This window comes from Camponotus floridanus, unplaced genomic scaffold (assembly GCF_003227725.1).
Source record: "Camponotus floridanus strain SB8 unplaced genomic scaffold, Cflo_v7.5 scaffold51, whole genome shotgun sequence".
Taxonomy (NCBI): domain Eukaryota; kingdom Metazoa; phylum Arthropoda; class Insecta; order Hymenoptera; family Formicidae; genus Camponotus; species Camponotus floridanus.
In genome coordinates, this window is record NW_020229670.1 from 691498 (window position 1) to 705517 (window position 14020).

Sequence of the window (14020 nt, forward strand, 5' to 3'; positions counted from 1 at the left end):
TTTTTAATGCCAGTCGCACATGTTTTCCGAGATTGAGTATCCTCGTAAAACTCGTGGACTTTTATACTTTTTACGCTACGACATGTAACTGCAACACGGTGCGCAACTTCAAATACGTAATGTTCGCGATGGATAATTTAACAGCAAGCATAATATACTGTCCGCTTGTGGTAGGCCGGCTGTTGCTAATAATTTACCTTATGTTATTATAAAATTTTTAAAGCAAAAATATCGATTTACGAGTCACATCAAATTTACGGATTAATATTTTATGTCTATTAAAATTAAGTTTCGATGACCTCCAGAAAAAAAACGCAAAATTGTGCAATTGATTTTTTTTGATAGTACAATAAAATAAATATTTTTTTTAAATAATAGAGATGATAAAAAAATATTGAAAATTTTTACACAGAAAATTAACCGCATTACAAAATACATAAAATGTATATCTACAAGTTTTATTGTTCTACGATCTACTCCTATTAGTTTATCAAATTTTTGACTATATCGTAATAACTGAAACTTAAATAGAAATGCATAGTATTCTTAGTAGATCTTTTATCATAAGAGAGAGCTACTCGTTTTCAGACTTAATAAATATTTTGTCCTAGATTTTCACTTAAGAATACAACATGCACGAGAAAGAAGCATTATTAAATAGTAGTGTTCATTATTAACTAGTAGTAGGTTAAAGCAATCGCATAATCACGTCAAAATACAAAATAGCGTTAACAACAGAAGCGTACATGAGCTTTTTGACTTCGTAGGCGAGATGGTAGCCAGCGTATGCGGACTCCTCTTGCGATCTGGAATCAGAAGGTTGCGTAACGTTGGATCTGTTATCAGATGACTTTTTTCTGATTTTTTGGTCCACGATGAGAAAGACATAATGATGACAATGATGAATGATTCTCTAGGCAATTGTATCAATACAATATTCTTCGATCTTTCTGTTAATCGTGAAATAAAATATTGTAACTTATAAAACACGTGTCAACCTTATTACGAATAATAAGATCCGCATAATAAGATCTGAATAATAAGATTGGAAAAGAGCAGGAACTACACGTTTGTTGACAGAAGGCATTAATCGTTCAAATCTTTCCGAATAACAGCAGAAACGGTGAAAACTAATCTAACGGACGTGTAACAGGTTCATCGGAAAATGTCAACGACCACCTGTAGCCTATAACTTGCACCGATAGCATAGTAGTACGAGTAGCTATCTTTCTCGCGCGAACGATTTCTCTCGTGATTTATGCGAATCGTTTATCGTTCAAGTCTGCCGCACCTTTTGTCAACAATTGACTGAAACGATAGAAAGCACATTGATCTTTCTCGTTTCCAACAAGATTGTTTCTAATATTTTATTATGCAATTACACAATTTTAGAAGTTGATTAAAAAGAATTGCTCCGATTAGGCTGCATGTCTCACGTATACAAGAAACAATAATATTTTTCCAAACGTGAAAAATTAGGCCGACTATTATAGAATTTAACTATTCGATAATTACATATATTATATATCAATTATATATTTCTCTCGTAATTTCGCCGATTCATAAAGATGAAAAATTATGTTCTATCACATATGGATGAATGATTCTGGATCGCATCAAAGATCTCTACCGAGAATTGGCACACGTTAAATTTTTGAGGGTTACATGGCTCGTTTGTTTAACAATTTTTAGAAACATGCTAATCGGAGAAAAACGAATGCATAGGTTGTTGATACATTAATGTGCAGATCATCCTAGTGCACTCGATTAAAATAGGTCTTATTAACGGATTAATAACATTTAAGTGAACGATACACGCATTTACAGAAAAAAAATAAATATAAAAGGCACATATTTAAAACTACATTTACTTTGTAATGTTATATATCATTAGGTTATTCAAAATATGTTGCCATCAATTCGTCAATTAGAGAGAATATTGCAACATATAATGTTTAAAAAAATTCTCACACACAGAATAGCTTGGCAACATTCTGTTTCCGTTTGTTCAACCAGAATTTTTATAACTTCATTACAATTTGAATAACCCCTATACAATACGCGTGAAGAAATCTATGTAATTCTAATCGTGCAACTATAGATAATACATATGTAAGCTTATAATTAAAGTGTAAAACAATACGTTGTACGACAGAATAGAAATAGAATTAGAGCGCACTTTAAGAAAATATTTACGTTCAAGCGATTCAGAAGAAAGCGATTCGTTGTTTACAATGTGTCAGTATTAGATGTCGAGTGCACCATAAGTCTTGCTGTAAAGTGACGTAAAGACGAAAAAAAAAAGAGAATAAAGAAACGGCGTTTCGATGAGAACATTGCTTTTCACGCAGCGTTTTTTTTTTAATTCGATAATTCTCAGTAGTGAAATTCACATATGTTGATTTGATTGGGTGCGAAACAGACATGTCTGGCAATCAATGATTATAATTAGAGATGTGTTTTATATATATATATATAATATATATATGATGATGATGTAAGTGAATAATGTTTGGATGCGTATACGTTGAGTGACGATAAAGTTACAACGCGCAGAATAATTAGGTACCTCTGATTATACGGCTGATTCGGACTGGACAGACTGTCATTCGTCGCTCGATTCACATTCGGTTTCACCTTGTTGACCTGCTTTGTCGAATTCATCATAGTCATCCCAACGGAATTCCGATGATTTCTCATGGCTGCAATACATCGGGATTAATTTGTTATCGCTGTGATAATGTCGATAATAGAGAAGCGAGATAAAGAGAAATAAACTATCAAAATTTTTATAATCACACAAATTAATTAATTAATTTCTTGTTAAACAAGTAATTAATAATAATTCTTAATTAATTAGGTTAAAATTATATATGCTTGCAATTGAAACTTACCATTTGGGTCGTCTCGTTCGCGGCTGATCTCACCTAAAATGGATAAGACAGTGTTAATTCTAAATCTGAGCATCCTATTTGCTATTAATAGTGGGCAAAGCAACAATGATTAGACGATAGAGTGTCACACTGATCGTGATCTAACTCCCCCCATTACAGCGCATATTTTCGTGATGATGAGCCTACAGCCCCATGCTTACAGACGCGCATACTTCACCCTACACTTGTGTTTTGCATATGTCAAAAGATTAATCGTTAATGGCGTCGATCAAAATAGAAATCTTTTCAATACAAAGAATTTATATGAATTTTTATGATCTTTATTTTATATTATATATACTTCTTTTTTTTTACTAATAAAATAAATATCATAAATTTATAAGTTAGAGACAAAACCCTCTTTTTTATTTCTAAAAGTTAACTAATTCTATTTTTATTAAAATTTTATCGTGTAATAATATACGAATTACTTTCTATGCAAAAATTATTTTTTTAAATTCTCTTATTGTATCATCATAAAATAATGTTAAGTATGTCGCCCCAAATATAGTACATAATTTTTTTGTAAATTATTTTTTTAAATTCTCTTATTGTATCATCATAAAATGATGTTAAGTATGTCGCCCCAAATATAGTACATAATTTTTTTGAAAGTATAATGTATCAAATATAAGAAAAAATATTATATTAAGTCGTGAAAACTATGCAATTAAACAATATTTGCTTTAAAAGTAATCGTAAACTATTTAGCACTAGAAAAATTTACAGTATAATATAATGTGTGTGTATCACGATACTTTATTGAATAATTATTTTCTGTAATTAATAAGATAAAATTATAAAATGCATTATACATATATATATATATATATATATATATATATATATATGCGCTAAATGTTATAAAAAAATTAAAGCTTTTACATTAGAAGAATTATTAATCTACTATACAACTATGAGTTTATCTTTAAAAATTATAAACAACGAGATATCATGAAAAACGCGTTTCACAAATCAACGATTCAATCATAGAACAAGCATCTCTAAGTATATAAAATTAAAAAAAATTCTATTTACCATATACACAAAACTTACCAGACAAAATTATTTTAGCAAAAAATACTAAAATAACGTTTCTCAGACAAGTTTCATCAATACTTTGATTTGAAAATTGTATCTAATCTAATTGCATTTGCTTTATTAATATATTAAACATTCAAGAACAATTTATCATGATAAAAAGAGATTATAGACAATCTATATTTTATCATATGTGCACACAGATTTACATTTCATAAATTCACATAAAAGTGTGAGAAACGTTTGTGCAATTAAACGAGATTTTCTACTTACGCAGACGAGCACCAATAAATGTTCTGAGCATTTTAATTACTAAATGTAATTATATGCAATTTTAATTTATTTTCAATAATTTCGATATAATTATTATTTTATATTTAATATTCTCATTGCAAATTTTTGAAAATATTTATCACTTTATGAAAGAGGTTATCAATAAAACATATTCTTATAAATTGTGAGTTCTCTCGTGCAAATTGCATCAGCTTTTAAAAATGATACATCCGCGTGCGCGATCCGCCATATAATATATAATTTTATACACATTAAAAAAATTGTTGAAATTATTTAACAAGCCAACCTCTGTAAATAATTACATTTTTTGTTCTATAAAATCTATGTTGCAAAATATATATTAAATACTTTATAGATTAATTATCATAAAATAAAATACGAATAAATTATATTAAAAATTAATTCTATAAAACTATCAAATACTATTGCAACTATACTAAAAATATATTTTGTGCAAAATCTAATAAATTTTTAATAAATTTAATATAAAACAGAAAATGTTATTTTGTCTCAAATAGAACACGTTTACGTAATAAATACGATTTCCAAATCAGTAGTCATTAGAATATATCACAATAGAAATTAGTGTAAATTTAAATGTATACTATATTCATACAGAAATAAAATAATGTAAAGTATGAACGGTATTATCGGATCTATTAGTCAGCTGCATGCACTTGTCACAATAATAGAGAAAGTAGTACACACGAGAATAATACGCAAGCATATATGTACAACTATATGCTTGTGCATTACGTATGGTAAGAACAAAAAAATTATAACTTTTTTTATTTATTAACTTCTTCCTACTTTCTCCAATGTTTCCAGCAGTAAAATAAAAAAAATTGTAATTATTATTTCTTAATCGAACAAAACGTGTTAATAACTAATCGCTCAAGCGTGTTTAACAAAGCATATCAAACTTCCGATGAGAGTGATAATTCTCTTTTACGTTCGCCTTTAATGTTTTTCGATTACTATATATCAAGCAACTTTTAATGTATTCGTTAATGTATTCGTGTCGTATTGCCGATTGCAAAATTAGAAAGGGCAGCTTGCGAGACTGTAGCATGGTTTTTGATTGAGGTGTAACTGTACCTCTTACGTGAACCATCTTGGGCAGTTCTGGCGGAGTGAATGTGGGGGGAGGATGGTGGTCGTCTGTAACAAACCACTACACATGTTAGCTACCCTAACTAATTACCTAAAGCCTAATTGCTACTCTATCGTTGGACGGTACTAAATCTGCGATTTAACTTCTAGAAGCAAAGTTCCGTTTCAGCATCACGACAATTTGGAAATCATTACAATTTTTCATGGTACTTACTAAAAAATTATGGAAAAATAACCTTTCTTACCTTGCGCTAAAATCTAAAATAATAACAAAATGTAGAAATATTATAATATATTTATATCTCTGTAATATAATAATTATTTATTATAATTTAAGCCACTGATTAAATTGACAGTTTATACACAGTATAATTTAATATACATTAAATCAATATATATATTTAATATATATATATATATATATATATATATATATATATTAAATATATAATAATTAAATGTGTGCATATTTACGATATTAAGCTGAAACGGTCTTTCAATATCGCTAATAAAATATTGTCTATAAACATTAAAATTGTAGAGAGACAAATGTGCGTACTTTTTAAATTCTAACAATTAAGATATACAGTTCGTGACAACGTGGACGAGTTGACAGATGAGGTCAGAAAAGAGATTTTATAAGAGTTTTAATATTTTCAAACTATCTTCGTCCATATTGTGAAAACGTTATACGACATGATATTAAAATCGATCTACGATTATAAACGTGCAGTATGCTTAAATAATTTCTAATTCATGCTGAAGATTTACGCAAGTGAAGAAGACACGACGACGATATCAGTTGCTTTGCTGTTGGCAAACAAATTTTAATATACTTATCAATATACAAAACGAAGAACAATCTGTCGTCTCCACTTAACGTTATAGTATCGTATAGTGTCCTAAACATGCAATATGACCTTATAGAGAATATTTACTCGGCATTGTCAGTGCACGCTTTGCATCCTCCAGGAAAGAGAGTTCACGTGCAAGACGACAAAGATTTTGCAAAAGCTCGAAAGGAATTGAAAGAGTGCATGAAAGATTATAGAACTTTTCTACTAAGCGCAAGGAAAATTTGTTCTTTTGGGGGAGGTGGCGGGAAAATGTGGATTCTGACGTTAGCTCGTAACGAGACGAGACGCGTCGATTGCTGTGTCTATTTGCAACTGACATTATCGAGACGGTGTGCGAGTGGAAATATATATATATTGCACGTGTGAAACTCCATTTTGCGCGCACTTACTCGAGGCCCGTTGAGTAAAATAATACTAAGCTAACTAGAAGCTATGGACGTCGCGAGGCACCCGCTCGAAAAGTCAAAGTTAAATCCCCTTTGACACACTTTTTTCAAGAAAACATTCTCGAACAGGAAATGCGCAAAATATTTCATGTTCACGATAAAACGCTGAATCACACCAAGAATTCTTAGCTTTCTTGAATAGATAATGTTAATTTGGGATATCAACAAGAAGAGAGTTCAATCGACAAATCTAGTTATAAAATCTAGTTATAAAATGATATACATTGCATAATAATAGAAATTTTCAAACTTTTGAATGCAGAGAGCATAAAAAATTAAATTGTGAAATTTTAAGACCGTTACAAGAATTATTGTGAAATTTTACTGTAACAGATTAAACTGATACTACACAGAAAAAAAATAAGTGTCAAAACTAATATACTTAAATAATATACTAACACGTTCATTGTTTCGTATATACGCAACAATTTATAATCTTCTTAGAAGAATTTAATAATTTTAAATTTCAACAATATTATAATCTTATTTTAATATTGTAATTGTCATCTCAAGAATATATAATTATTTAATTTTACTTTAAGAAAATTATAATCTTTGATTTAAAAATGTTATTTTCTATCTAACATTGTTTCTTTTCCATTCAAGAAAATTAAATCTTAAATCATAAGAATATATTTTTCTTGATTGAACTATATAAAATGGTTTCATTCAAGTAAGCAATTATTTAAGCAATTATATTTTACTTTAATTGACGCAATATAATCTCATTTCAAGATTTCCATATTAAAACTATATATTTTAACAGAATGTCCTTTTTTTTTGTGTAGAATTTTTTCTTCATTTGATATTAATACCTTTTTAAGGATGTTTTGTACCTATTTTCAAAATATTGAGAATTTAATAAAAATTGTACAGAATGTCCTTACATATGTTAAGAATCTTCAGTACAATTTTTAAATCGATTCACTAAAGCGTTCACAAGTTACAAGGATTTTAATTTGCACCGAATTAACATGTGTTCTTATAGGAAACGTATAACCACGTCGATTCAAATGACAAAAACACATGGAAATAATATTCAGAATTTGTTTAAAATTTGCAAAAGATACAGAGGAAATATTTGGTCAAATGATATTATACAAGTACTAACTGGTTAAAAAGATATTAAATATAATTAGGGCGAAATTCTCTGTCAAAAGTTAATAATTTCGATAAAATTCGGAATATTTCGGTAAAAACGCAATAAATATTAAAAAATACAAAATTTTTGCGCTGTAGTTAAGATCAAATTGTAATATTCCACAAATTCTTACTCAAAATACACCAAAAGTGGATATACTCGTCAATATTGATCTTCAGCTACTTTTTGCTGAGATTGTACATACAAAACATCTCCTTAATACCTTTTTAATAGCGAAATTATTTTCAGCTAATTTTTTTATTACATCGTATTTTTAAAGTTTTCCCCATGTAATTTTCTGTGTGATGCTTTACATTTAGGGATACGGGTTTCATTTCATACTATCAAATCTATTCGATCCATTTGCTAGTAAGATCAAACGAGTTGGAAAATGAAGGATAGATCAAGCGGGATGTTCGAGTAAACGTGCAAAAGGTGGTACGCTTCATCGGCAGTAGCAATGAACCTGTAATATAGCGTTGCTCTGTAAACTGATGAGAATCCGCGTTTGTTAGCCTACGCTTCTACAAACGCGTTGCAACGCGTGCGTGCGCCTTGATCTAAATTGCAATTTTTCATTAAACGCGACCGCGGCCGATGTACGTAAATAATATATATATATATATACGTATATACAGAAGAGGAAATGCATAAATATATTAAAATATACACCCGGGCTTTGGCTAGACTTACTTGTGTACAAGAGATCTTCACCTATGCGGTAGTGGAGAAGACGAGGAGAAGATAGTTCGGACAGATAGACACATATAGAGAGTTAGTTAAAGAGTTTTGCTTGCGGATCTCGTGTTCTGTGATGAGCCCGCGTGCTTGTTTCCCGTATGCGAATTCGCGTAACATATATGCGTGTACGTGTGTACTTAGAGACGTTTAATGCGACCGCTTATGTGCGTGTTCCGTCGTGTATTCATGAGTACGCGAGATGGAAGTGTATGCGTGACTCGAATGAGCGATGCAAGTAGCTTGCGAATTTGCGTAAATTAGTTGACATCTGTGTTCTTTTACGCGCGCATCGCTCACGTGTACTCGTCTACTCTAACATCGTGAAGACTGTGTGGTGCCAGCAAAAACCGATTTGCTTCCAAAAGGGGACCGGAAAAAAAAAGAAACAATAGCATGGCAATCGGAGTAACGGGCTGTCACCAACGTTTCATTGATCTTCGCGTTGGTGGCGAATCGAATCGTCCGCGAAGCTGCTCCGATGGCCAACAATTTTTTTATGGCGTAGAACACCCGTCGATATGCACGTGACAGTGCGTTATTGCCGTCAATCCAATAGTATGACGTTAGTCTGGATTGACTAATAACGCGAAAAAGGAATGACGTTCACGCGTTCGAAGGGTGTTCTGCGTAGATTTTCGTAACACATAGGCACTCCATACCCAGCATGATTAACATTCATAATTGTTACGTCATTTGTTCTATAATATCGAGAATATCCGAGAAATACAGAAACATATACAACGACGTTTATGAATTTTTCGGTATCAACGCGAGTATTTCTATTACAGAACGAATAAAAATCCATGTAATAAAGGGCTAGTACTAAAGTATCTCTAAAATGATACGTCGAGTCATTAGATATCGAACACCGATGCAAGATTAATTGAAGATAATTTTACAACTCAAGGCAGTCACATCACGCCGGTTCTCAATTGAATTAATTTCATAATTCACTCACAACAATTACCATTGAGTAACATTGACAAACTTTCAGGAAAACTACATTCAAAACGACACTGATAGTAGTGTAATCTCGGTTGCAAAATAATTAAGAACATCACACCAATAGGGACTCAAACACTAACGATGTTCTACGCTGGAGCCACTTATTAATTTGAACGAATTTTAACAGATTAGCACAACGACACTAATTTTGTGATTAAAACTTAATACAAGTAAGAATTGAATAAATGTATATATCTTGTATTAAAATCATAAAAATCTCTATAATGTGTTTCGCACGTTGTGCTAGTCTCGATGTGAACATGTAAATAATAATTTTTTGTCCGATAATATATCATTTACAACTGTGCAAAGAATTTATCGGCAAAATAGGTTTTGATGAGAAACAAATTTATTAATTATTCGAAAAAGATGAATAATAAAAATTTATGATTAAGTTGATAAAATATCAGTACAATTATTAACTTATTTAATTATTTAATTTAAGTTATGAATATATATATATTGGACTTTTTTATATAATCGTCAAGATTTCATGAAATTATTTTAAGATATAGTATAACTTCGTTTCACGTTTCAAATTAGAAAATTTTGCTTTTTAAATTTTATATTCGTCAAATTAAAAAAATATTATTATACGAAACTACTATAAACATGACCTTTGAGTCGAACTTGATATAAAAATAATAATCCAATGATATATTAACATTCGGTACAGTTAATATGATAATACGTCATCATTATTTTCATCATTAGTTCGAAGTAATTAATTCGTATCATAGATTTATTAGCAATTTTTCGTTTCTATATTAATCGAGTGCTTACACATTGCATATCGTTTACGAAAATAAAGAAAATAAAATACTTTTCTTACTATTAATAAAAATTATAATTATAATAATTTTGTTAATAAAAAAATGGAAATTTCTTCGAGTAAAGGTCATGCCACACTATTAAAATATTATAATCTATCTTTTCCTTTCTTTTGCAATCACACCCCGTGTTCGATGAATTTTATTTCGTATAAATCTCCGTATCGGGATTAAGATAGAAAAATGACATTTGGTACACAGTCTACACACGATACGTACTTGCTCTTCCAACCATCTGAACAGCTCGCACGCCTTTCCGGAATGTGGCCACTGCCCGAAGGGAGGAGAACCAGAGCTGTTAGTTGTCACACCAAAACAATGTCAACCTAGATGCGGGGGTTTCAACGGATATGGGATATCTAAATCCGTGGTTCCGATCGATATGTCACGTTTAGTACTCAGTGCTACTTATCTCTATCAGGATCGGGTTATGAAAAATTTTTATACTTTCTCTACTCTACGATTCGCCCTCTCTTAATCGACATTAATTTTCCATATATATATAACCAATATCTCTCTCAATAATTATATTTAATAAATTGGCTTCTAAATCATACGTATGCAATATTCAGTTTATATAAAAATCGCTAGAAATAAACTCTGAAAAAATCTAGCGAGAGAAAAAAGAGAGAGAGGATATCACGGGCGCGTCACCGATTTGATTACGAATACATTCCCGTTTTTCCGTAAAATATCGTTGTGGTTGACTGCAACGTGACCTTCGATGGAGAGATTTATTATTAACACTGGTGTTACAACTATTGCATAATTTACTTCGGCCTACTGTGAGGGTCGTAACATATAGAGATTATATATCTGCGCTGTGCAGGTTGAGCCTCGTATTCGGGGATATCTCATATCGAAAAAATCGCTTTCTCAAAAGTCAATATCGGTTTGCAGAGTGTCGGCGTTATTGTTGTGATGTTGGTGAGTGGTGTCAAATATGCTCGGATATGTGAGGTGGAAATGAGATATTTTTAGCCAACGTGTGTTCGATAAACCCTGGGCATCGATTATCATCGTCCCTGTAAGCTGTATAAGCTCATGGTAAGCTTACGTCTTGGTGCTTTTTCTGGTTGCGTGCTGAATCCAATTAATCACCCGGCGCGCACTTAGCGACATTGAAACTATATTACGAAAACGGAATTCACGTGTACACGATCAATATTGTACTTGATAACGCACTGCCATAGTTTCTTTCCTGGCTATTAAAATATTTTCAGGTTAAAAATAAGAAAAAGGAATGTATAACAACATGTATGTAACAATACTCCGAACTTCTTAAGTAATATCCAATGTGCTGTCAAAAATTTGATATAAATTATATGTGAAATGGTTCTAAATACCCTTCTAGTTGCAAAAATATTCATAAACGTATATTCGAACAATGGCACAAGATTCTCACAAGGGATGGACCTCTGCAACCATAATCTACTTTTGTAATCAATTGCAATTAGCGTATTAAATTAGATAAAAATTAATGGAAAAATTAATGAACTTAAAAGTTTTACTGCAATAGCTTGATTCACAACAATTAATTATATAATTTATTACGCAAATAGCACAATGAAAAGAAACGTTTCTCGGGAAAGTCAATTTACGTGTATTAAAAAGATTATTAATATATTTAAAAGATTATAAAAGATTTGCTGATAATTATATGCTGATATTAATATATGCTCGTAAAAGTCCAAATATTCATAATTTTACAATAATTTTTAGAACGACAACTTTCACGAAAAACGCTCAATATGTGCAAAAACACAATGCATACTTTTAGTATTAATTATATAAGGTGACCCAAAATAATAATATTCATTGCGTTCAATATACGTTATAAATATGAAAAAAAATGTCACGCGTATATGAAATATATTAGGTAACCTTATATAGAGATGCATCCCAGTTTCAAATTGTCACAATCATTATTTCGATGCAAACACGTTGTGGCGAAAGAAAGAAGGGGACTTTCGTGCACGATATATAACATGCGTGATAATTTGAAACTGGTGTGATGTATAAATTATTAATAAAAGTCCATGTAAGCACACTGAAACAACAGTTAAGAACGATAATTAGCAAGCCTGAAATACGATATGAGCAAACCCGTCGATTGGTGTTAGGTGGCAGGCCATTTAACGTTAGTGAGGACACAAAGTATACGATTCGGGATAACGTGCAAAAATGCGTTTCTGCGCGGAAGCGACCATTGTATAATATTATGTGATGTACGAAGCTAAACATTACAACAATGAATTCATCAATTTGCCGTCCATTTTTTCGTCCAACCGGCGTGCTTGTTACTCGGCCTCGGCCCATGTGTCGAAGAAGAGGAAGAAGCGGCCAACAATGTTAGTGCTACATAACGTAACTGTATGCTGCTATTAGAGGGCGATAACTCGTTCAATGCCATTTCAGCTCTAGCAAAAGCTCAACGATAAACAGTACGAATTGAACGGATTCAAGTGAAAGAGTATCGCATACGGGTATTGTGGAGTAAGTGCATGTGATAAGTAAGACGAGTAGTCCTCGTCGGTCTGGCTCTTACATGTTTGTATCACTTACACCATCTTACCTCATACATGTTACATGTTAGGCCCACCTGGTTCTGCCGAACGCGACAATTTTTTCATCATCGCAGATAAAATATTAAGCGATGCTTATGCAAATTATTGATAGTATTTTGAGTACGCGAGTAGAAAGAATATCGAGTCTGGCAGAACGTATTTTGTCAGAATAACGAACGGAATAAATAGGAGATGTGTATTAACAATAATTAAACATTTTTAGATTATTTTTCAGAAATTCGATCATTTCAAAGAATCGATTTACGTATGCATTCGTTTATACTGACAAAATTCTCGCAAAAGCTGCGACAAGTGCATATGCATGTATGGGAACAGGATGGAACAGGAAGCCGGAAACAGGCATACCGTCGAGGTAACTGCTGTAGGCAGTGTTTCCCTTCACCATGCCGGTCTGCATCATCATCATCCCCACATCTGTAAAAATCCAGCCATCGACCCGGACACGGGTTCATGAGTAAAATGAACACACATCGTATATACATGGGGGGAAAACGTGAACAGCTGGTATTCACGAAGCATTCTTTTGATAATAACAGAAAATTTTGCGAAATTCGTATGTGAACGTACGCGAATAGAATGAATCGCATGTACTTTTATACAGAACAAATACGGAACGAAATATCAGATATATCACTAATCGCCAGAAAATACTTGACAATATTATTCAGAAAATTCAGTAAGTATAATTTCATAAGTAAAATTTACATTCAATTTTCTTTCAATAGGTACACAATTACTCCATAGCTGATGTTACAATAAAATAAACAATGACATGATAGAAAATTAATGATATCGCGTCCACGTACGAATTTGACGGCATTAATCACAATATGTATGTATAACTATAAATAGATACATCCAAAGGGTATCTGAAAAAAAAACAAAAAATAAGCTCACTCATCGGAACGAATTACCTTCGACAAGTTTTTCCTCCGTCACACCACCTGATTCTTGTAAAACCTAAAACGAATGGATTAACGTCGCAACCGATTGACCGATTGCAGGTCACTCGAGTGAGATACGGGTACCGG

The 14020-nt window shown here is 31.6% G+C and overlaps 1 protein-coding gene across 43 annotated transcripts in view; it reads right to left on the minus strand.

Moving 5' to 3' along the window:
* The window catches only part of LOC105258647 (calcium-activated potassium channel slowpoke), a 114173-nt gene that overhangs the window by 5832 nt on the left and 94321 nt on the right, over positions 1-14020 (minus strand). For 26 of the 43 annotated variants that reach the window (XM_025412482.1, XM_025412478.1, XM_011270048.3 and 23 more), the window contains 5 exons: positions 10621-10671; positions 5367-5429; positions 2895-2927; positions 2570-2702; positions 747-806 (listed from right to left, as the gene is read on the minus strand). In XM_025412482.1, coding sequence (XP_025268267.1) covers positions 747-806; positions 2570-2702; positions 2895-2927; positions 5367-5429; positions 10621-10671 — 340 coding nt within the window. Of the gene's footprint in view, positions 1-746; positions 807-2569; positions 2703-2894; positions 2928-5366; positions 5430-10620; positions 10672-13334; positions 13404-14020 lie in introns of all 43 variants that reach the window. The other 17 variants (XM_011270031.3, XM_011270047.3, XM_011270029.3 and 14 more) reach the window with 6 other exon arrangements.